The following is a 25,843-nucleotide window of genomic DNA, read 5'->3' as shown; positions in this document are numbered from 1 at the left end:
CTGGGTATTTTGACATTGGCCCCTCAATATATATATTCCTTACTGTCATTTCTTGTTGACAATACTAGCTTATTCGCAAGAATAAGCACCTTTCACTAAGTTAATACTTGGCAGAAATCAAACGTGCACTTGGATTGGACTTCCTTAACTCCTGTGCAGAAAGGTGTGCAGTATGCTGCTGCATCCATTTTCAATAAGCTACCACTAGAATTCAAAAATCAGCAGTAATCCACGCGCTTTCAAAATAAAACTGAAGAGTTTCCTCATAGGTCACTCCTTCTATTCTGTCGAGGAGTTCTTTGAAAAATTAAGCTGATTCTTGTTATATTGTTGATTGCGATTACTTAAACTTATGGCTGGACTTTTTTCAGGTTCATAAAAAATTTTATTTTTATCTGTGAGCCAGACAATAGGGGATTTTACTTTATTATATGAGCTTTCAAATGGTAACTTCATTTTTTTATTGCGGCCAAGCCATGGCCGGCAGTGTGAGCTGCCTGTAACTTCTTTCGTCCCATGGTCTAGTAACAGGAAGTCAGAACCGAGAAAGGGCACATTGGCCATGCGTCTCTCTCATGTGCTTACGAGGTAATGCCGCCCCAGGCGTCGCTTAGCAGGCAACGCTCTGGAAAGTTCCATGCCGCCCGCACGATTTGCTCAGTCCTGACCAATCAGGGAGGAGGAAGCCACATGGTGCATCAAATACACCTGGCCGCCCGTCGCCAGGTCCACTCTCTTCTATTCTTGTTCAGCAGCGAGTCGGATACACGCGCCATGTAGCAGTGTAGACCTTCCCGCATCTCCCGGTGCTGCAGCATTGTGGACTTAGTTTTGGCAGACAACCACTTTTTTTAGCTTCGCGAACTATGTCTCGCTGTACTCTACGCTCTGGCTCACCCTCACCTCCCTAGGCCTATGTAACCCCTTTCAACATGCTTTCGCCAACAAATGGACTTTATCTAAAAATTACCCTATTCATTCCATAATGCCCACCGCCTGCCCATATGCCCATCCTGTACACTGTTATTACTTTTATGTTGTAATTTCACATACTGACATTTTCCATGGCCTTGGAGATTTGCTCCTCAATTTGGTCCTACAGACCTTGACATGCAAATAACATAAAATAAAAGCAGTTTCTCTTCAGTTGAAAGCTACGGGAAAGGTGCAGGGAGTAGGAAAATGGGTTCTGCCTGAACTGAATGAAAGACAGACAGCAATTTGATAGACCACTTGTGAAATGCTGCTCGCCAAATACAAATGAAAGTCGTTTCGCCGTTGAATAGTGACAGGTGATGAAAAATGGATATATTTCGAGAATCCTAGGCACGTAAATCACTGGTGAATCCAGGCAAACCACTGACATCCACTGCAAGACCTAATCGCTTTGGAAAGAAGACAATTCCCTGTGTTTGATGGGATCAGAAAGGTGTCATCTACTGTTGTTTTTGTTATTATGGTCTTCAGTCCAGAGACTGGTTTGATGCAGCTCTCCATGCTTCTCTATCCTGCGCAAGCTTCTTCATCTCCCAGTACCTCCTGCAGCCTACATCCTTCTGAATCTGCTTAGTGTATTCATCTCTTGATCTCCCTCTACAATTTTTACCCTCCACGCTGCCCTCCAATGGTAAATTGATGATCCCTTCATGCCTCAAAACATGTCCTACCAACCGATCCCCTCTTCTAGTCAAGTTGTGCCACAAATTTCTGTTCTCCCTAATTCTATTCAATACCTCCTCATTAGTTATGTGATCTACACATCTAATCTTCAGCATTCTTCCGTAGCACCACATTTCAAAAGCTTGTCAATTGTTCCCTAATGCTCTCTCTGAAACTGTCTACAACCTTGTTCTGTCAGTTTATCCACAAGAAGAATATTAATATGTTAACATCGATTATAGATTTAAGTGTCAGGAAGTCATTTCTGAAAGTATGTGTGTGGAGTGTAGCCATGTATGGAAGTGAAACATGGTCAGTAAATAGTTCAGACAAGAAGAGAATTAGGAACCAGGTTTTAAATTGTAAGACATTTCCAGGGGCAGATGTGACCTCTGACCACAATCTATTGGTCATGAACTGCACATTAAAACTGAAGAAACTCTGCTCTAAGCAGGGATGGCTAGAGGACAAATGTAAGGATGTAGAGGCTCATCTCACGAGGGGTAAGATAGATACTGCCTACAGGAAAATTAAGGAGACCTTTGGAAAAAAGAGAACCATTTGTATGAATATCATGAGCTCAGATGGAAACCCAGTTCTAAGCACAGAAGGGTAAAGCAGAAAGGTGGAAAGAGTATAAAGAGGATCTATACAAGGGTGATGTACTTAAGGACAATATTATGGAAATGGAAGAGGATGTAGATGAAGATGAAATGGGAGACATGATACTGCGTGGAGAGTTTGACAGAGCACTGAAAGACCTAATTCGAAACAAGGCCCCGGGAGTAGACAACATTCCATTAGAACTACTGATAGCCTTGGGAGTGCCATTCCTGACTAAACTCTACCATCTGGTGAGCAAGATGTATGAGACAGGTGAAATACCCTCAGACTTCAAGAAGAATATAATAACTCCAATCCCAAAGAAAGCAGGTGTTGACAGATATGAAAATTACCGAACTATAAGTTTAATAAGCCACGGCTGCAAAATACTAACAAGAATTCTTTACAAACGAATAGAAAAACTCGTAGAAGCCGACCTAGGGGAAGATCAGTTTGGATTCCGTAGAAACGTTGGAACACGTGAGGCAATACTGACCCTACGACTTATCTTAGAAGATAGATTAAGGAAAGGCAAACCTACGTTTCTAGCATTCGTAGACTTAGAGAAAGCTTTTGACAATGTTGACTGGAATACTCCCTTTCAAATTCTGAAGGTGGCAAGGGTCAAATACAGGGAGTGAAAGGCTACTTACAATTTGTACAGAAACCAGATGGCAGTTATAAGGGTCGAGGGACATGAAAGGGAAGCAGTGGTTGGGAAGGGAGTGAGACAGGGTTGTAGCCTATCCCCGATGTCATTCAATCTGTATATTGGGCAGGCAGTAGAGGAAACAAAAGAAAAATTCGGAGTAGGAATTAAAAGCCATGGAGAAGAAATAAAAACTTTGAGGTTCGCCGATGACATTGTAATTCTGTCACAGACAGCAAACTACTTCGAAGAGCAGCTGAACGGAATGGACAGTGTCTTGAAAGGAGGATATATGATGAACATCAACAAAAGCAAAACGAGGATAATTGAATGTAGTCAAATTAAATTGGGTGATGCTAAGGAAATTAGATTTGGAAATGAGACGCTTAAAGTAGTAAATGAGTTTTGCTATTTGGGGAGCAAAATAACTGATGATGGTTGAAGGAGAGAGGATATAAAATGTAGACTGGCAATGGCAAGGAATGCGTTTCTGAAGAAGAGAAATTTGTTAACATCGAGTATAGATTTAAGTGTCAGGAAGTCGTTTCTGAAAGTATTTGTATGGAGTGTAGTGAAACATGGACGATAAATAGTTTAGACTAAAAGAGAATAGAAGCTTTCGAAATGTGGTGCTACAGAAGGATGCTAAGATTAGATGGGTAGATCACATAACTAATGAGGAGGTATTGAACAGAATTGGGGAGAAGAGAAATTTGTGGCACAACTTGACTAGAAGAAGGGATCAGTTGGCAGGACATGTTCTGAGGCATAAAGGGATCACCAATTTAGTATTGGAGGGCAGCATGGAGGGTAAAAATCATAGAGGGAGACCAAGAGATGAATTAACTAAACAGATTCAGAAGGATGTAGGTTGCAGTAGGTACTGGGAGATGAAGATGCTTGCACAGGATAGAGTAGCATGGAGAGCTGCATCAAACCAGTCTCTGGACTGAAGACAACAACAACAACAACAACAACAACACGTTGGCCTTCACAGTCTGCATGATTCCTCTAACAACAATGGAATGAGATTAGTCAATCTTGCAGCTTCAAAAAACATAAGAATTATTAGTACCTACTTTCCTCACAAAGACAACCATAAGATAATATGCAAGTCACCTGACCGAGACATTCAGAACCAAATAGACCACATACTTGTGGATGCCAGACACGGAAGTGCTATCCAGAGTGTAACAGCTCAAAGAGATGCAGAAATAGGATCAGACCATTACCTTGTGGTGACAACCATACAGGAGAGGATAGAAAGCCGTAACAGCAGGAGAAGAGAAGCAGACCAGGAAATAAATGCAGACCTACTGAAAGAGGACCACACTAAGGAAGGATATGCACTTGAAATTGGAAACAGGTTTGCTTCCATAGAAGAAGAAGACGAAGATGATACTGAAAAGTTTTGGTCAAAAATCAAGACAGGTTTAAAAGGTGCTGCATGTGAGGTGCTGAAACCGATGGAAAAAAGGAGGAAGAGCAGAGGATGGTTTAATGATGGGTGTAGAGATGCAGTCACCAAGAGAAAAGCAGCAAAACTGTTATTACTGATGAACGAACAGGATGAAAGAACAAGGTTGGGATACATGGAAGCAGTTAGAGAAACAAGACAAGTCCTTCGAACAGAAAAGCGAGCGTTCATAAACAGTAAAATAAAACTGGCAGAAGAAGACCAGACAGTAGGAAATACAAGAGACTTTTACAGGACAGTCAGGTTCTTCAAGAAATAATACAATCCAAGGCTTGACGTGATCAGAGATCAAGAAGTACAGATAATCACAGATGACATGAAAGCTATGGAGGAATGGAAAAATTACTTCGAAAACCTCCTGAATGTGGATATAAACACCACAAGTGCTACAACAGAAAATGAAGAAGAAGAATCATATAGACAAAACAGTGATACTGTACCACTGGGGAAGTATGAACTACCAAGCATAGAAGAGGTAAGAGCGACCATAAAATTGCTGAAGAGGGGGAAGGCACCGAGAATAGATGGCATACCTGCAGAGATGCTGAGGGAGGGAAGAGCTACTCTACAAGCGAGACTGTACCACTTAATCTGCTTAATTTGGAAGAAGGAAAGGATCCCCGAAGAATGGAAGGAGTCTGCATCTGCCCTATACTAAAGAAAGGAGACCAAGTGAGATGTAGCAACGATAGAGGAATCACATTACTATGTACAACTTATAAGATCCTGAGTATGTTGTTACTGAAGTGACTAACACCACATGTCGAGAAAGTACTGGGATTCCAACAAGCCGGTTTCAGAAGGGGAAAGACAACTGTAGACCATTTACTTACAATATGGCAAGTGCTAGCAAAGAGCTGGATATTCTGCAAAAATGTTCACTAACTTTTTGTGGACTTCCAAAAACCTTATGATAGTTTGAATAGACAAGCAATATGGCAAAAACTCAAAAGGGCTCAAGTTCTCAGAAAACTCATAAAACCAACATAGATATACCCAGGAGACAACATGCATGGTGAAAGTAAATGAAAACAAATCAAAGAAGTTCAAGGTGAGGACTGGAGTGCGACAAGGAGACTGCCTCTTCCCTCTTCTGTTTAACCTAGTACTGGAGCAAGCCATAAGAAAGGTGGCAAGCGTGGAGACAGGAATACAGCTGGGAAGATGGATCAACACCCTGGCCCTTATGGATAATGTAGTTTAATAGCAGAGAAAGAGCAATACCTGGTTCAGATGACAAGAACATTAATGGAAGAGTAAATGAGAGGCCTGAAGTTGAATATGGATAAGACAAAATACCTTGTAGTTAGCAGAGAAAATGATGACAGACCCCTGAAGGTGGAGGACAAAGTCTTTGAAACAGTAAAAGACTTTGAATATCTTGGGGCTATACTCAATGAAAGAAACGAGATAGACCAGGAAATTACTGAACGAATACAAGCAGGTTTGCTCTGTGAAAGCCGTTAAAGTCCCGGCTTCAATCGAGATCCTCAAAGACCAAGATCTACAAGACAATAATATGACCTGCAGTCTTATACGGAGCAGGGACCTGGGCCATCACCCAAAAGATGGAAAGAAAACTACTGACATTTGAGAATTCCATCCTCAGACAGATTTTTGGACCAATGAAGGGTGGAGGTGAACGGAAGAAAAGAAAGAACTGTGAATTGCAGGAGCTATAAAAGTCGATGGACATTACGGCAGCGATCAAAGAAAGAAGACTGAAGTGGTATGGACACATAATGCGTCGAGAAGGCCAGATCATCAGGCAGGTAGTGGAGGAAGACATTAGAGGTATAAGACCACGGGGGAGACCACAACTCTAATGGAATGGTCACATCAGAGAGGATATGAGTATACTGGGGCTGATTGGTGAGGCCAAAGACCGACTGCGGTTTGTGTGGCCGAGACGTGTCAAATCAGATGATTCTTTTTGATACGCCCGGTATTATAGATCACTTCTGCTACCATTATTGTCAACAGGCGTGACTTCCGCTTTCTCCACTCATTGGGCACAGTTTACCATTCAAGGGATGTATGATATATTATAGTTAAAATGGGAGATAATTCTACTGCAAATTCTGTATTGAATCTGACACGGGGACAATTGAGTCCTGCAGACTTGATTAATGTTAGTAATTTCAGCCATTGACACTAACATCTATGTCACTCATCTTCACAGTGGTGCGAAAATTACACTGAAGCAGTACTTCTGTATCTTTCTACCTTCCTTTGTAAAGGAACATTTCAAAATAGAGTTCAGCATTTTTGCTTTCAGTTTACTACACTCAATTTTTAGTTCTTGTGTCATCCAGGAGTATCTGGACACTAACCATGGTGTCAGTGGGAGCATTTACTTACAACCAGCCACCCTTTCCTGCCCAAAAGACTGTTAGTTGCAAAAGCTAGAGCAGTGTATGTATGGGACTGTGTGTGTGTATTGGCAGTACTGACATTTCTCATGAAGTTAAAGACTGGCAGCAATTCTGTCACATAAATTTATAACACCTAATATTGAGGTCATTTAAAGGGTATCGTGCCAACAGTTAATCAAAATAATGGCACCATAAAATTTTAACAAGTACTGCAATACTGTATAATTGCCTTGCATTTTGCAATTTTGTACATACCTTCCTATGTGATTCAATAAATAGGCACCAGAGACAATTCTGCAGTCAGTTACAACCAAGTCACAGCCTAAAGCAGTCATTCGCATTGAATCCCAGTACACCATGCTGTGCTGATTTGCGTTAAAATACAACATTCTCAGTTGGCAGAAGAATGTGATGACTACTTACAGCAGTGATACCTCATTTTTGTTTGTCTTCATCACCAACAGCACTGCTACTATTTTTTGCATGGGAGGCAGCATTCACTACACTTGGCAGACACGATACATACTCTCTGCTGACCTATATAGGGGTGCCAGCTCCAGCACGGTGTCAGCTCAACAAAGCTTGGCAACAGTAGTGTCTCACCTGAAGATTACAGCCAAGTGGACTGTTGAAATACTATGTCAACTTGACTTGAAGAGCCAGCTGCAAACCTGAGAAGAGTACCACATGGAATTTCTGAAATTGGAGGTACTAGCAAGACACTGTCACCAAGTGTAGTGTCTGCACAATAATGGCAACTGCCTGTACGCACAGCAAGCAGGAAATATGAGATGTCATTTACAAAGATGGGTTTTGCACAACTCGTCATCTCGCCACTGTACTCATCCTTTGCAAAGCACAGAATTCTTCAACACAATATAAAAGTGTGCATTTATTTTGATGAGTGCCTAATGAATTCTGCATTACAAAAGGCAGAGAATATTTTGTGATGTTACCTGTTTGCTGTTTGTCTCATGCTCTTCACGCCACATACTTCAGCTATTCTCCCCTGCAAATTGTTAATGCTGGGGCATGCTCCAAATGGGAAACCAGTTTCTGTTTTAAATCTTTCTTCAAAATTTGATGTTCACAGAATTCTCTTGACTGGGGAATGTGTGGTATGTTTCCCTTCAGTGACTCAATGACAAGATAGGTGTACTTTGGAACTACCAAGGGAATCGTGAATACAAGATTGAATGAACATAAAAATTTTTGTCGACTAGGAAAAACAGAAAAATCAGCAGTAGCAGAGCATGACCTCCAGTCAGGAATTGGTGGTTTTCAAAAACCAAAATTTTATCTACTATTATAAACTATTATCCATAGCTATACAGAGAAGCCATTGAAATATATAAAGCACGAAGAGACCTGTAACAGAAAAGAAGAAGCCATGAAACCCAATGTTATATGGACGGTGTTGTTGTTGTTGTGGTCTTCAGTCCTGAGACTGGTTTGATGCAGCTCTCCATGCTACTCTATCCTGTGCAAGCTTCTTCATCTCCCAGTACCTACTGCAACCTACATCCTTCTGAATCTGCTTAGTGTCGGTGGCTCTGTAGAATCAATAGATAAGTTTTTATTATTGACAGGTGACAATTGATTGTTAAGTTTTATCTCTGACGGAGATAATCTCTGCTCATCATGTGTAAACTCAACCACATCCACTTTGCTCGCTGATGTCCGACTCATCAATCGGAAGACTCAGAGTTGCCAGGAGCACCTCTGAAGAAGTCCAGTGCAGTTCTGGACAAAACATCAGGAACTCAAAAGTTTCTCTGACCAAGGTCATACAGCCCAGAAGACTCATCAGTAACAATAGCAAGATAGCCAATATAAGATATGCACTAACATAAAAATCAATTCATGTTATGAAATGCAACTAACAACAAGACACTGTTGGCTTAAGCATCATAAGGTTAATTTCTTCTTGATATTACACTGCTTTCATAATTTCACACATGCTCAACATTCTTAGTAGTTTAGGCTCATCAGTACACGTAACAAATCACTATGGATGAAGTCTTACAGATGATAACAATGTTGAAAACTATAAAGCAACTGGAACAGGTGAAATCAGTGTTGAAAATATAGAGGATGGTGCCCCTTTTTAGACTAGTGTCTCTGTTCAATATTTTTTGGAACTTGGGAAAAATTCAGAGGTTAAAGATAATACTAAAATCCACAAGGTAGGAAAAGACAGATTGCTACTTACCATAAAGGAGTCACATCACATTGCAGATGGGCTCAATTAAAAGACACTTACATAAAGCTTTTGGCCACAGCCTTCGTCAGTGAAAGAAAACTTTCTTTTACTGATGAAAGCTGTGGCCAAAGGCTTCATGTAAGTATCTTTTAATTTGCTTGTCTGCAACTTGGCGAGTCTTCTTTACAGTAAGTAGAAATCTGTCTTTTCCTACATTGTTGATACTCCTACCTGGAGTTACCATTGTTTAACTAATACCAAAAACAGACAAGAACAATGTGTTCAACCTTTCTGGACTTCTCAAAGATGAAGCTGTTATTTGTAAATTACGTTTAACCTACCTTCCATATTTGGGAACGTCTTGAAAGGGGTAACAACTCTTTGCCTTTATCTTAACTTTCTTCAACTTTGGGAGTGGCGGACATGGTGGCCACATATGCACATCAGTAACACTCCTGTCTCTGCTCTTTGCTTTTTCATCCTCCTCTGAGGTGAGTTCATCTACTGAGTTATCTTCATCATGGTCCTCATTTCCATACTCTTCTGCATCAGACACTGCTTGAACTCCATATTCTGCAGCTTCCACCCATAAAGAATCATCAGAATCTTCATTAAGTGGAAATTCTGGGGCAGTTGCTGATCCTGGAAGGTTCTCAGTTTTGATGCTCATTGCAACTCCTGCTTTCCTCCCTTTCTGTGCACGAATTTCCTAAAATGACAGATAAATAAGATGATACTTGGTAAACTGACACACTATTTGCTACATTACATCTGTACACCACCTACCTATCGCCAAGCAAAAGATTTCAACAAGGTGGGCGTAAAGGTAATAAATTTTTATATGTTGGACTGGAGACTGAATTCACTTCATGGAAGAACATGTGGTTCATCCAGAAAATAATAACAACGTTTACTGTTTATGAAACTGTGCACCCCCACTATTTTGCCCCCTCTACAACTGAGGCACCTGGGCCTACCATGGTGTGAGACCAGTTTTTTCCCCCCTAGGCTGAGTATTCACATCCTAATATGAAACAAAAATTTGCAGACTGCCTCATGGTCTTAAACTTTAGTAATCTGGCAGAAAATGTAAACACCACAAAAAAGTGTAAACTTTCACACCTGAAATGTTCCAATTATTAAAATTTTCTGTGGTTAAATAGATTTTCTTGATTAAGACAATGTTTTATTCCTCATGGTAGCTGTGGCACTGAGGTAAATTTCCACCAGGTCGTGCCACTATATGAATACCTACCATTCTAAATGTGCTACGTACCATATTCTTCAAAACCAATTTTATTCATTCTAAAGGTGCTACAATCATGTGAGTATATTATATTAAAAGTGTTTCATCATATGACAAAGGTAAAGAATCATAATAATGACAAACAGAAAGCTCTGGTGGCAGCTCCACGGCCTTCTTCATTCTTAATGTGCTTGGCAATAGGCATTGAATTACAGCAGTTTGACAAGTGAACATAATAATTATCACATAGTTTGTCATGTTATGGAAGTAACACTTATAGCCTACATTAGCAGCTGATCTGCAACAAGTATTGTTTGTTCCTACTCCTACACACAAGGTCATGTTCTTCTTACACCAGCTTTCAGATCAGAACTTCTGTGTTCATGCTCTTGACAACAGTGAGGCAATAACGTAATTGTGGCATAAGGAAGAAGGGTCAGTGGAACCAACAACTTAGTATCATATGTGACTGTAGGCTTTCCCAGCGTAAACTACTGATGAAGGTTTCTCGGGTCTCCAAATGGGTGGTAGTGTTGATATCTCGCAACGCTACCACCCAGCTGGAGACTCGAGAAACCTTCATCAACTTAGTATCATGTCTGTTCCATGTTCTGAACTGCGCTAAAAATACTGTCAATGCATCTGGTAACAAAAGGAAACTTGTGATTTGGAGTGACAACTGCTGCGGACAAAACAAAAACTGTGTACTTATACACAAGGTGTGATCAAAATGTAATGGAAATTTTTGTTTTTCTTAAAGAATATTTATTTATTCTCAACATCAACTTTGTCCCCTTCAAAAATCCCTCTCAGATATTACACACTTATGCCAGTGCTTTTACCGATCTTGCAAGCCTTTCTGGAACTCACTTTTCATTATGGTGTTCAGCTCCTTCAACAATTCTGTCTCACCAACGGTGGCCAAACAACATCCTTTCATGGATCTCTTTCAGACCAAACTTTGCTGATACACATTTCATGCCAAAATATCTGAAAAAATTGCTTGGCATGAGCTAACAGATATGCCAACATCATCAGCAATCTCTCTGATGGTGATCTGGCAATTTTCCAGAACCATTTTCTTTATGTCTTCCACATTGTCATCAGTAATTGGTGTACTAGGACATCCAGGGCAATCATTGTCTTCAACATCTTCTCGACCCTTTTTGATACATTTATGCCACTCGTAAACTCTAGTCTTACTCATAGTAGATGCACCAAAAGCCAGTCAACATTTCTAATGAAGTGCTGCACTTTATTCCACTTTTCAAACAAAATTTAATGCAAATTCTTTGATCCATGTTTCCCAAAAGTAAAAATTCACCGAGCAGTCAAAAACACTTATAACCTTTTTGGCTGTTGCCAATAAACTGAATATTCAAAACTGCTGAAAATGTACGTCATGAACATGTGTACCAACAAGATACAGAAAAAGTTTGAAAATCAGATGTGCAAAGTATGCGAAATTAAAAAGATTGCATTATTATTTGGTCACACATCCTACATGTATGTGTTCACAGTGTCCTGAGCCCCTGGGGCCTATCTGATTGCATATGACGTAAGTATCTGGTTTCAGACCACAGTTCCCAATCTTGTGGCACAAATTTTGTCTTGACAGAAAAACATAAGATGGTAGTTAAAGTGTTAGGTATCTTTACCATTGAACACACACAGAATGGATGAAAAGGACTTTACTTACTTCTGGACTACTGCTGATGACATCATCAAAACAACAAAGCTACACATCAGTTTTGCTGCACAAATTAAAATCACGTCATCTAGAATAGTGCACATCAAAAGAATATTCAGTGGGACTCAATGACCAAAAAGTGTAAACATCCTCAAGAAAAACAAAACTGCTGGAGATTTCTTTCTAATACAATTTTCAGCAATGCAAAATATTTCACATTGTCTACTAGAAAAATGGACTTCCTTGCTATAGTACCCTTTATACCACATCACCATTTGCTGTTTGTAACTGATTTGTTTAGGGATATATCAAGCTAACGATTTTTGTTCTGTATTGTTGCTGTGTTGCAGGGGCAACAGTCTGGATGATTGATTGAACTAGCCTTGTAACATCAAGCAAAACAGCACTGCTCTGCTGGTACTGCAAAAGGCTGAAAGCAAGGGGAAAACTACAGCTGTAATTTTTCCAGAGGGCGTGCAGCTTTGCTCTATGATTAAATGATGATGGTGTCCTCTTGGGTAAAATATTCCAGAAGTAAAACAGCCACCATTCAGACCTTCGGGCGGGGACTACTCAGAAGCATGTCATTATCTGGAGAAAGAAAACTGGCGTTCTACAGATCGGAGCGTGGAATGTCAGATCCCTTAATCATGCAGGTAAGTTCGAAAACTTAAAAAGGGAAATAGATGTTACAGCTAGATAGAGTGGAAATTAGTAAAGTTCATTGACAGGGGGGACAGCACTTCTGGTCAGGTGACTACAGGGTTATAAATACAAAATCAAATAAGGGTAATGCAGAAGTAGGTTTAATAACGAATAAAAAAGTGGGAACATCAATGAGCTATGTTACGCCTTCTGCACCACTTGTTAGCAGCAGACACAGTGGCTGTGCCAAAGACTGAGACGGCGTGGAGTTTTACAATTATTTATTGAACTTTCTTTACAATTTCTTCCTCATCCTTGTTGCCCAGCCGTGCAGATCCCTCCGCCTGGCTGCTGCTGTGTAGATTCTCTGACAATGCGCGCAACGCATGCCGCTGATCGCACTCGGGAGCCTCAGGCCACCAGTGCTCCGCTGAAGCCAGGATGCCCTGTGGTTGAGATGAACTCGTCGCCGCTCGGCATCCCAGTACAGCACGCCACGGAGCCGCATCGCCGTGAGGTCAGCTGCCGACGCCTGCTGCACCGGCAGCTGGGAAGCCGTCAGTCGCGATGTCCGCGAGGTCCCGTCATGGACGGACCACGCGCCGTGGGGCCAGGTTGCCATAGAGTCCGGGCGTCAGTCCCTGGCGGCACCTGTACCCAAGAGCGCACTGCGGCCGGTCCTGCTGGAAGTACTCGCTGTAGTTAGTCAGCCATGGTGCTGACCACACTGCTTCCTAATGGCTCCTGTCTGTTGCTGCCTGCGTTCCACTATTTATATCCGGCAGGAGGAAGTTTTTTACCCTCGGTGGTAGCTTTTTGTTAATACTGCCACTGTATACTGCAGCGTAACTTAGCGTGCTGGCCTCACTTCCCCTTACTCAGCACTCTCCAGGCTTCGCTCGGCGCTCGGTCTGTGTGCGTCCTTGCGTCAGTCTGTTGGTAGACTGCTGCTGTCAGCAAGGCTATCTGTGCCTGCTTACTTCGCAACGCCTTGGTCGCCGACGTGCCTCTGTTTTGCCATTCTCCACTGCGGGAAGCAACGCTTACTACATGTGGCCGCAACACTGCCTCCTCCTAAAAATTAAATTCCTCCCTGAATTTACCCTATACGTTAACTCTAGTTCTATCCTATATTCTACTTCTTGCCTATATACATCCAGGTTGCCCTGACTCATGCCCTACTGGTAATCCATTCGACAGGAATCTCTTGGAGCGGTCTTACATTAACATACTGAATCCTCCGTTTTAATAAGACATATACCACACCGATAAATACAATCAACACGGTAATAGTACTGGTTGAAATACCAATGGTCACTATGTTACGTTTCCGCCTGGTATCGTACTCCCCCACATGCATTAATAATTGCTGCATTGAAATTTGACCTTTCTCCGAATCTACTAGTTTATCTATCGTTTGCAATGGTGTAGCATCCAAGGTGTTGTTAATATACTTCAAATTTTCTCCTGGAGTGATGCTGAATGACGCATCTGGCCAGTACAACATCAGATGAGTATCTGTAACCTTGGTGACTCTCGTGACTGTCGCTGGTAAGCTGAAATGATCCCCTACTATATCACAATTTGTCCCGTTGATTAGCAAACCACTGTCCTGTAATTCCATCTCCGTGGTTGCTGTCCAATTCCCATTATCATAACACTTGGCTGACATCCTCTCCATAGTGAATGCTGAACACAACCAATGCCTCCTAACTTGCTGAAAATGTGGCGTAGGCTTCACTATTATTCTCAGACACTCCAGAGCTTCTGCTTCTGCCCTAAATAACTGGATCCCACACGCCCTCTTGCCCGTAAAAACAACCCGTGATGGACAAATGGAAACTGACTCCGTTAGACATCTACTCAACGCTAAACTCGACATAGTAGCACGAGTATCCCCCTCCTTAGAAATTAATAAAACTTCCTGTGTCCTGAACTGTACGCCCTTCCCCATGCACTCCCATCTGACCGGGTAAGGATGCACTGTGTAACAGTGATACTGTCTCCTCACACTAGTTACTGGAAATCTGATCTCTATATACATCTTAACTAGATCCGTTGTTACCTTAATTCTAGACATGTGATAAAAAAGTGACATACTCGCTTCAATTATTAGCACTACGTGCTCTACCCCCTCTGGAAACTCTCCCTCTACCTGCTTCAGACTCCATCAGAATTTTTCTGGTGACATCAACGTCACACTCACCTGCCCGTGCAATGCGTGATGTACTGCCTCTCGTGTTAGCTCGTCTAACTCTCTGCCATTCTTCCTTAATGGTTTTCACAAATTGCTTTACATGCTCGCCTTGCGCTCCCAGCCTTGGACAAAGCACGTCAAAAGGTGATGGCATCTTCCGCCCATACACCACTTCATACGGCGACAATCCTGTCGACGTATGTACCTTACTATTATATGCACTGGTTATGAATTACAAGTACACATCCCAGTCGGTGTGTTGACTATTTACATAGTGACTCAACATCTTAGCGATCGTGCGATGCGCTCTCTCCGTTCATTAGAAAACATAAAAATGATGATAACAAAAGGATGTTATTGAAAATATATAACGCTATAGCTTTACATTGTTGCCACATATCTGATAAGGTGCATTAACAAATCTCCCTTCTCACTTCATATTCCCATCACATATACTCAAACAAATAATTGTTGTACACAATTGTACACTATCTAGTATGGTGCAGCAATCTCCTTATTGGCGACTGGGTGCCTTCAATAAATCTGAATCAGTAAATGTTAAAGGGGCAGTAGTCCACTGAGGTCAACTTTAAGTAGAACAAACAAAACTGTCTCGTTCTGAAAATATTAGCAAATTTATAAATTGGGCAGTACATATCAGTGGAATCAGCATTCAGATTGATACTTGATGAGAAAACATAATTTTAATTCAACCTCTCTATTTTACGAATGTTTTTAAAGGTCGAGGACTACTGTCCTTTTGACATGCCACGTAGAAATCAAGTTAATTGTCTTTCGTTTTTCTGATGAATTATGAGAAAGCAAAGGATTTTTTTATGACAAACAAACATTTCTCAAGTGAAATGAAATATTTCTTAAATAAAAATACATTTAAAAGTAAAAGAGACACCTCAAGACAAAACCATTCAAGAAACAGTATCGTTGTTTGATCAATGTATTCACATGGTTGGCCGTCTCAAGTGGGCCATCAGAAGGCGATTTCCTCAAACAGTTCTCTGGCTTCCTCTGGCTGATGTACTCCAGGAGTGTTTTAATCTTCAAGTTTTCTTGGGTTTATCAACATTTTACCAGTGAGGTATGCTGCACTAGTAGATAGAAAAATTATGTGGTCGCTGGGAGTCTTCGTGGTGAGGATGAAGATGTGTTTTTCCTCTGAACTGAATTCATGAGCTTCAACAACAGCTTTTGAGTCAGATCTGTACATGAAATGAGAAAATTGCCAGATCGAAAATTTCACCTGCACAAATCTTGCCTTCTTCCACATTTTCACAGAAATGCTATGTTTTATGTAGTAGGCTGACCACAAGTTTCCCTGAGCAAAATCTTTTACGATTGAAGAGTCGTGAGCCTCGGTGACCATGAATTTCATTGAATGGCTGCTGCTCAAACTCAATTCAGACAATGCTGCCACGCGACCGTGCCGTCTCTCGCATGTTAAAGGGGCCATTGCCCAGACAACTGCCCTTTTAACTTACTAACCTTGGAAATTCATACTTGCGAGCCACTGCTACGCCTCCACAAACTGGTGGACAACGTTCCTTAAGCATGAAATGATGCAACTGCCCATGTCGGTCCCGAAAAGCAAAAAAATTAAAATTGAATAAACATGCACTACTGCGCTTTTAATATTCATTAAAGTGGCAGCGCGGTTTCGTTCGTCCATTACCTGCACCTACCTGTGAACTCGTTGCAGCACATTGTGCAACTCGCACAAGGCTGCATAAAACGTAACTATTCTAAGAACCGGGAAAAAGGTCTTAATTTTGAATGAAAGGTCTTGAGATGTACACGTTCGCTGCCAAGCCCTTGCTAATCTTAACACAGTCGTACACAAACCCTTTCATTCATGTTAGCTAGTTTATGGTAATGTATTTCCCAAAATCGTAACAGATACTAAGCACAAATTGTTCTTAAATGAAAATGCTCACCATACTATTAAGTTTATCGGTGTCTAATGCACTCAAGTTTTTAGTCACCGATCTGCTCAATAAGCCACGTGGGATTACTGTCTTTTCTCATTCACAAAATTACTTTAAAAAATCCGTACTTTCTAAAAAAAACACATCGGAATAAATATGCCTTCACTTTTAAACACTTCTGAAACATGTAGCATAACTAAAACCGGCAACTTACAACTTCCTTCGGAGCTCATACTACACATGACCGTACCATTGAAAGGCTGCGCTCTGACTCCCTTAGACTGCTATAAGCATTCTATATGTCCAAAAGAAAAGATGCGCGAAGAATACTCCGTTTCTGATTGGTCAGTTTTCGTTAAGGCCAATAGAAAAACATCATTCTCCCATGTTAGTCCGTGCTTTTCATGACTAACCAATCAACAAACAACACACTTTCAAATTGTACTTTTTCCCGAAATAAATATTTAACATTCTGATATTTTGTTTATACTTAACATTATCAACTATTTTTATTTGCACTCAAATTAGCTTTCGTTTTACCATAAACTTACTTAACATATTATGATACAAAATTCCCCATTGTCTGCATTCACACTGTCTTAAAACTTTCTCACACTAGTCCATACAGCATTCATCAGTAGAACAATGATCAACACATTTACTTTAGACCACATTCACGGGTCATTCACACTACTAAAAGCATATACAAAACTGTAAAAACATAAATAAATAAAAAAAACTTCAAGAAATAAATAATTCACAAAAACATTTTCTTGGCCTGTTTCTTGAATGTCTCTGTGCACTACTGGAGTCTGGTGGTCAAAATTCTTAACTACATTATAGTTCTTTCTGTTTAGTCCTGTCTGCTGCTGTCCTCTAGCAGATGAAAGTTAGAACTACGTACTGGCCCTGCTTCAGACCATCTGTCACTGGACACATGAGTCATTCTTCCGATACACAGGTGATAGACAGGAGCAATATAAGGCAACCAATTCATTTGTAAATGCACACATTTTGGTGTCCTTGAAAGTCACTTTGTGATTCATAATCACATGCTTAAATCCTACAAACACTTACCTGATCTGAAACAGTGAGACATACCTACGGTTCACAGAAGGATACATTCTTTTATGACACTAAGTAGCACTTTCTTTGTATGCCTGGGGGAAAAAAAACACTGTGAGTTCTCTTTCTACTCCCCTGAACACCCACCTTCCTTTCACTTAATCTCATCTCCAACTAAACTGTCACCTTCCGACCTAACCTAGCCCACAGACTGACCTAACCTAGACCACAGACTACAGTACATGTCATTGTCATCTCAACATTCATTTCATATTTACATTCGTTGGCTTTCCCAACTCACAACCAAATTGGCTCCTTACAGCTTAATCTAGTCTTCAGGCTACACTACAGGCCATTCTGTCATCTCAAAGTACGTTTCATGCTAGGGCATGGAAGCACAACTTCAACTACTTCAAACAGCCAAGATCACTATTGTACAGCCTTTATAGTGATGACCAGTTTCAGCAAACTACGGTGCCATCATCAGATCTGCTGCACTGCATATCACCAAATATTGACCTAACGCATCTTATATCATATCATACCATGGAACAATACTTCATGAACATGAGAACAGCACTATACCAGCAAGTCAAGTATAAAATAACTATTACATAAAACAACACAAATATAGCACTGATTATACAAGCCAATGTTTGTACATGCGGATGTGATGGGAAATGGTACAAGAGATCTGTTTGTGACTAGGTCAGGGGGATAGTGTCTCTCTGTGAGGGCCTTGGTGAGATCCTCAGCATACTGAGCAAGGGAGTTCTTGCCACTGCAGGTATGCTGCCTCCGGGTGGCAAAGCTCCCATGCAGCATGCTGAGAGTCTCACCAAGGCCTCCACAGACAGGCACTACCCCCCCCCCCCCCCCCCGATCTAGTCAACAATAGATCTCCCATGCCATTTTCCCTTACACCCCCAATCCCCTCTTCCACCCTCAAGAACCAGCCACAAAGGAATGCCCCCTTCGTCACCCACTACCAGCCTGGACTGGAAAAACTGAACCATATTCTTCATTAGAGCTTTGATTACCTATCTTCATGCCCTGAAATGAGGTACATCCTACCCAAGATCCTTCCCAACCCTCCTAAAGAGGTTTTAGTGTGCAAAACAGCTATGGTCGTAAGTGCCCATCCTGTGGCTTAGGGGCAAAAACTCAAGAAGGAAGGAAACTAAAAATGGAAGGAAATCTTAGAAAAGTGGTATTGAAGAGGGGTTGTTTTCCCCAAAAAGAGCTTCAAATGACCGATGCCATCTCACTAACACTTATAAACTCAAGGATGTGATCGGATGAGCGTGCATCATCTGCTAAAAAGGCAGATCTATCAGGTGACAGCTGTAAACGGGCGTGTAGTGGATAAAAATAGGGGCACTGAAGTAAAAGGTGTCTCATCGTCCACAACTGCGAGCACTGGGGACAAAGCAGGGAAGGATTGCCACTTAACAGATGTTGATGGCTAAAAAGACAGTGCCCAATTCAGAATCTAGTTAAAATTACCTCCTCCTGATGACGAGACCAGGGGGAACAGGTCCAAGCACAGGAAAGAGGTTTTATGTCCCATAATTTATCATCCTGAAGTGGAGACCAATGTGTTTGCCATAAAAGAGCAACACAACAAAATAAAATGCTCTGTAGATCAACAAAGGGAACCATGCAAACAACGGGCTGAGGAAGAGATATAGCAGCCTCTGCTGCTACATCTGCTGCCTTGTTTCCACATATACCAACATGCCCTACAATCCACAGGAATGCCACAAAGATGCCCCCCAAGAGGAGCATGTGGAGGCAGTCCTGAATACGGTGGGCCAGAGGGCGGATGGTATAAAGAGCTTGCAGGTTGAGAAGAGAGCTGAGCAAATCCAAGCATATAATATACTGGATCCGCTAATGGCAACGGATGTATTGGGCAGCCTGGAGAACAGCATAAAGCTCCACAGAAAAAACCGAACACTGGTTGGGAAGCCGAAATCTAATAGAGTTGTTGTCAATAATATAGGCACTACTGACACCAAAGGAGGTCTTGGAGCCATCAGTGTAAATAAATGTGGCATCCTCCATTTGTGCATGTAGAGCAACAAATGCCTGACAATAAACTATGGAGGGGGGTACTACCCTTAGGAATCTGACAAAGATCACGGAGAAGGCAGGTTCGGGGACGAAGCTAAGGTGGCGTTGAACCCCATTTGTCAAGCAAGTTTTAGGAAATTGGAAGGAAAGGGAATGTAGTAGTTGACGGAAGCGGACTCCCAGTGATAGTAGAGAGGAAGGGCTGTCTGCATACCCTAAATCCAAGGAGGCGTAAAAAAAAAAGGCATGGGTCAGATGAGCAGGCATGGAGGTCAGATGACTAGCGTAATGACTCAGAAGGGCAGCTTGCTGATTGGACAGCAGAGGTTCAGCAGATTCAGCGTAAAGGCTCTCCACGGGGCTAGTGTAGGTCCAGTCGCTAAACGCAGTCCACAGTGATGGACAGAATCTAGACGCTGAAGAATAGACGGCCATGCAGAGGACTAAATTATGCTTCCATAGTCCAATTTCATGCGCACTAAGGCACGATATAGGCGGAGGAGGGATTGCAGCAAGCCGAAAGATATGCAACGTGGTAAGACCAGCACAGTTTTCTTTCAAACGTAAGTCCCAAGAATTTGGCAACATCGTGAATGGAAGGTCAACAGGGCCTAGATGTAGGAAGGTGGATAAAACTCCACGCGATTCCAAAAATTTACACAGACGGTCTTACTGGGGAAAAATCGGAAGCCCGTTTTGATGCTCCATGAGTGGAGGCAATCGAGACATCCTTGAAGACATCGCTGAAGAAGGCTGGTCCATTGAGAGCTGTAGTAGATTGTAAAATTGTAGACGAAGAGGGAGCCTGAGACATTGAGGAGGAGACATTCCATAATTGGATTTATGGTGATGGCAAACAGTACAACAATGAGCAAGGAGCCCTGGGGCACACCATTTTCTTGGGAGAAAGTAGAGGTAGCCGACCTCGAAAGCCCCATGAGAACAGTGTGTAGAGGATGCCTGTCCTCAAATAGGTATTGTAGGCCCTCTCCATATCAAAAAATATAGCTACCGTTTGGCGTTTCCTGAGAAAATTGTTCATGGTATAAGTGGAGAGAGCAACAAGATGCTCAACTGTGGAACAATGCTTTCGGAAACCTCATTGGGCAGGTGTTAAAAGGTTTCGGGACTCCAGCCACCAGCCTAAACGGCACTTTACCGTATGAGATTGGGCGATAGCTAGAGGGAACATGTTTGTCCTTTCCAGGTTTCGAAACAGGGATGACAATAGTTTCCCGGCTTCTTCTGGGAAAGGTACTGTCGGTTCAAATTCGATTATAAAGACGAAGAAGGTAACGCAGACTAGGGTATGATAAATGCAGTAACACTTGGAAGTGGATGCCATCTGGTCCTGGGGCAGAAGAGCGAGAAGAAGAGAGTGCATGTTGGAATTCCCACATAGAAAAAATGATATTAGTTTTCGCAATTTTGAGAGGAGAAACAAGAGGTCACGCTTCCGCTGCTTGTTTCTTTAGGAGAAAGGCTGGTGAGTAATTTGAACAGCTCAAAATCTCAAGTGTTGACCCAATGAGTTAGAAATTGCAACTGGGTCCACTACAGTATCTTGCGCGACTGTTAGCTCAGAGATCAGGGAAAAACTAGACACGCTGGATAACCGTCGAATTCGACTGCAAACTACACATGAGGAGGTGAAGGTGTTAAAGGAGCTGGTAAAGAAATCCCAGCTTATCTTCTTGCTATCACATATGACACGACGGCATCACGCATATAACTGCTTATAGTGGATACAGTTGGCCAACGAAGGATGATGGCGGAAAGCACAAAGAGCACGTCTCCGCTTACGTACTGTGTCATGGCACGCCTCGTTCTACCAAGGAACTTGGGGGGGGGGGGGGGGGGGGGGGGCAAAGGGAAGGTACAAGGTATGGAACATTTCATGATTGTAAGAATAACTTCTGTAACTTGAGTGACCTGATCATCGATGCTAGGAAATTGACGGTCATCAAATGTTGCTAGAGAGGAGAAAAGTGTTCAATCCTCTAGGGGAAAACTTCCAGCATCTTGGGTGCATAGATGGCAGTTGTGGCTTGTGATTCATGTATACATTCATATTGTATACTGTAGACTCAGCAGTATTTGGCTTGTAAAGCGGCAACTACATATCCCAGCCCCCAGACAACGAAACCATCCAAAACCTTTAATAATTCAACTCTGAGTCTGAGGGAACATAGTTGAGGGCCACCTCACGTTTTTATTTGAAAGCCCGCAGGCTGTAACCGAAGGACACACTTGAAATGGTCACTAAAGTGTGTATCAGCAAGAGCGAACCACTCAAAGCGCCAAGCTAGCCGAACATTACCAACCGAAAGGTCCAAATGAGAGTAGGTTGACATGGAGACAGACAAAAATGTAGGTTCCCCAGTGCTGAGGCAAACACGATCCACTTGGTGGAAGAGGTCAATCAATAGGGAGCCTCTCAGACAAAAATTCGGATATCCCCAAAGCGAGTGGTGGGTGTTGGAGTCCCCAACCAGCAAACAGAAGGGTGGGAGATGACCAAGGTGCTGAAGGAGATCGGCTCTTGCCATTGGTGTGGACGACGGAACGTATATGGTACTAAGAGAGGTGTATCCAGAAAGGGAAAGACCTACAGCAACAGCTTGAAAGGAACTGTATAAGGGGTCTGGGTGACAATGGATAGTATTATGAAGAAGAGTCGTAAGTCCCCCATGTGCCAGAACGCCATCAACAGAGGGGACATCAAACCAGACTGACTGGAAATAAGGGAAGACAAAGCGATCATGGGGACGTAGCTCTGTTTCCGGAAGACAAATGATGACCGGGGAGTAGAATCTTAAGAGGATCGACAGCTCATCCTGATTGGAGCGAATTCTGCAGATATTCCAATGAATAACTGACATAGGGTGGATAAAAAAGGGAAAAATCTCACCACGGTTGCTGTCAACTCAGTGACTGCTGAGAGCCGGTGGCCAACAGTGTGGAATGGCATTCATCCAGAGGCAGAAGAACTTGAACCATAGGTTGTTTGGGGGCAGCACCTGCCGCCAGTGATCAGCTGGTTGATTGGCTGCCAGCAGTGCATCTTGGCAACACGGCAGACGGCGGCTACTGCTGGGTGGTGCTGTACAAGAGACACGCCATGGCGGAGAAGGAGAGGAACTGGGTTTCTTATGAGCTTTCTTGGAAGCAAGACGTTGAGATGAAGGAGGAGTTGAGGGTTGTGAGGTCTGGTCGCGTAAAAAATCTTCATGAGTAGGCTCTCTTTTGGAAGTCCGGGCAACCAATTTTTGGGCCTGTGATTTAGCAGGAGCCGGTGAAAGTTGAGCCTTAGAGTGAGCAGGTGAAAGTGGGGAGGTTGAATGGGCGATCTTTGGGCTGGCCAATCTGACGACGGTGGCGCTAAAGGTGAGACAGCAAGTCTGCGTGGCCACCTTCTCAGTAGGTCGAGGAGAGGCGAGGACAGTGCTATATTTACCTGCTGGAAGCACAGTGGGCTTTCTACTGGTGAATAACTTACAAGCAGCGAAGGTAGACACCTTTTCCTTCATGCGGATTTCCTGAGTAATTCATTCATCTTTAAAAATAGGGCAATCTCTAGAGGAAGTAATGTGGTCGCGCATACAGTTGATGCAACGAGGGGATGGGGGAGGACAATCACCCTCATAGGCATCACTGCCACAAGTAACGCATTTGGTCAGATTGGAACACGACTGGCAGGTATGATTAAATCTCTGACACTGATAGCAACGCGTAGGGTTGGGGATGTAAGGGCAAACTGAAATTATCTCATAGCCTGTTTTAATGTTTGATGGAAACTGAACTCTGTCAAACATCAAGAAGAGAGTGCGGGTCGGTAACAATTCCTTTTCTACCCTTTTCATTACTCGATATACGGCCGTTACTCCCTGATCAGACAGGTAATTTTGGATGCCCTCATTTGATAATCCGTTAGGTGATCTTGTATAAACCACCCAAAGTAATGAGTTTCAATTACAGTGTGCTTCCACCCAGACAGGGAAGGTGTTAGTTCAAAACAATGTGTGTACCTGGAGAGCACTGTCTGTTCCTAACAATAATGTGCCATTTTGTAACCTGGAACAAGACTTTACAAGACCTGCAATTGCATTGACACCTTTCTGAATAATGAAAGGTTTAACTGTTGAGAAGTCTTGACCTTCGTCAGACCGAGAAAGAACAAGGAACTTTGGCAATGAAGGAAGAATTTTCTGTGGCTGAGACTCATCTATCTTTGTCTTGTGGGCAGAAGCTCTAGAAATAAAAAACCATTGCAAAAATATCCCCCATGATTACCAGCATCTCCGATGGTGCGCTCCTTCGTAGTGGGGGCCCCCTCTGAGGGCACCCCCGCCTTAAGATAATTGCCCACACCTCAGGTCACACCTCCCGAGAAATGGACAGAGGGACCAATCGGCATGTTCGGAAGATACCAGCTCGGGTAATCAACCCTCTCTGCACCTGGCCGTACGTACGTGTCCTACTTGTCTATCCAGGGCGGGGAATTACGCATTACCCCGTCACCAGCTACAGGTGGGTTGGCCTTCAGACACGCACAGCGAGGAAAGAAAGGAAAAAGGAGGAACAAAGAAAAGGAAAGGAGAAAAATTCTCAAAAACTGCAGCGGAGAAGAAGGTGATGAGAAGAATCAAGGAAAGAGAAGGACAAAGTAAGGACAGATACTTTACAGTGTAGAGAGAAAGGAAGAGAAACCACTTCATCCACTTCATTTTGTTCACAAGCGTCCCCGGACCTAGGCGCAAAACATACTCCCAAAGAGAGGGAGAAGGGGAAGGGAAAGGGCGGTGGGGAGGGAGCCCAGGAAGGGAACTGGAAAGGGAAGGTATGCTGCCCAGAAAGGAAAGAGAGCTGTACAAGCTCGGGGTCCCATGCTCGCCACGCACATATCGATACGAGACTTGTGGACCCCCTGAGTGGAAAGAGGTGTTCTGTCACCCACCCAACCTCCACAACATCCTAGTCCATCCTTATGTCACTCCCCCTGCCACAAGGATCATATACCTGTAGAACACCCAGGTGCAAGACCTGCCCATTGCATCCACCCAGTACTTCCTATTCCACTTCTCCCACAGGTTTATCCTACTCCATCAGGGGCCAGGCAACCTGTCAAAGTAGCCATGTCATTTAAAAGCTCTGGTGCAATTATTGCACAGCTTTTTATACTGGTATGACTACCAACCAACTGTCCACCAGGATGAACGGCCTATGTCAAACTGTGGCCAAGAGCAAAGTAGGCCACCATATGCCACAACTTGCAACTGAACATAACACGCTTGATTTCAATAGTTGCTACAGTACCTGAGCCATCTGGATCTTATCCTCAACCACCAGCCTTCATGAACTGTGAAGATTGGAGTAATCCTTACAACTCATTCCCCGGTCCCATAATTATCCCGCCCTCAACCTATGGCAACATACTGTCACATACCCTCCATTCAACAGTTTCCACCACCTCTGTCCTATCACCTCCCCCCCATTCTCATCTTCCACCCTCTCTGTTTGCTATCCTTTGCCAACACACCCACCCATTTTTCCACACTCCTCCCCTTGTTTCTTGCTCCGTTTTCCCCGCCTCCCTGCCCCACAACTTCCTTATGCTGCACTTGTTGGTATTCTCGTCCCTGCACACACTGTCAGACAGCATGCCTCTCCTCCCCCCTCCCCTCCTCCCACCTGTACACTGCTATCCCTCCAGATACTGTTGAAACATGTCTAGGTAAATTGTTTCCATTATTGTCTTTTCAGCAAATCTGAAAGGTCCATATACCTTTGTTTGGTCACTCCCATCCACACATTCACTTTAGGTGTATCACATTCCCAATCCTGAGCTGCATTTGGTTGTTCATTTGCCCAACTGCAACAGTTGTGCCTATTCACCTTGCTACACTTGTGAAATGTGGGTTCACCACTGAATAGAACATTTCATCACTGAATAGAACATTTTCCAGTAGATTTTCATCCTCAATTACTTTTCACAGGTCTGTACACATTGCAACATGA

The 25,843-nt window shown here is 42.7% G+C and overlaps 1 protein-coding gene across 2 annotated transcripts in view; it reads right to left on the bottom strand.

Annotated features, from left to right (window-relative positions):
- The window catches only part of LOC126234258 (uncharacterized), a 154,276-nt gene that overhangs the window by 87,203 nt on the left and 41,230 nt on the right, over window positions 1–25,843 (bottom strand). For both annotated transcript variants that reach the window (XM_049942950.1, XM_049942951.1), the window contains exon 4: window positions 9,308–9,675. In XM_049942950.1, the coding sequence (XP_049798907.1) occupies window positions 9,308–9,675 (368 nt within the window). The remainder of the gene's footprint in view (window positions 1–9,307; window positions 9,676–25,843) is intronic.

Source organism: Schistocerca nitens, chromosome 2, assembly GCF_023898315.1.
Source record: "Schistocerca nitens isolate TAMUIC-IGC-003100 chromosome 2, iqSchNite1.1, whole genome shotgun sequence".
Lineage (NCBI taxonomy): Eukaryota > Metazoa > Arthropoda > Insecta > Orthoptera > Acrididae > Schistocerca > Schistocerca nitens.
The sequence above is the reverse complement of the archived record's forward strand: the minus strand, read 5'-3'. Positions and strand labels throughout refer to the sequence as shown.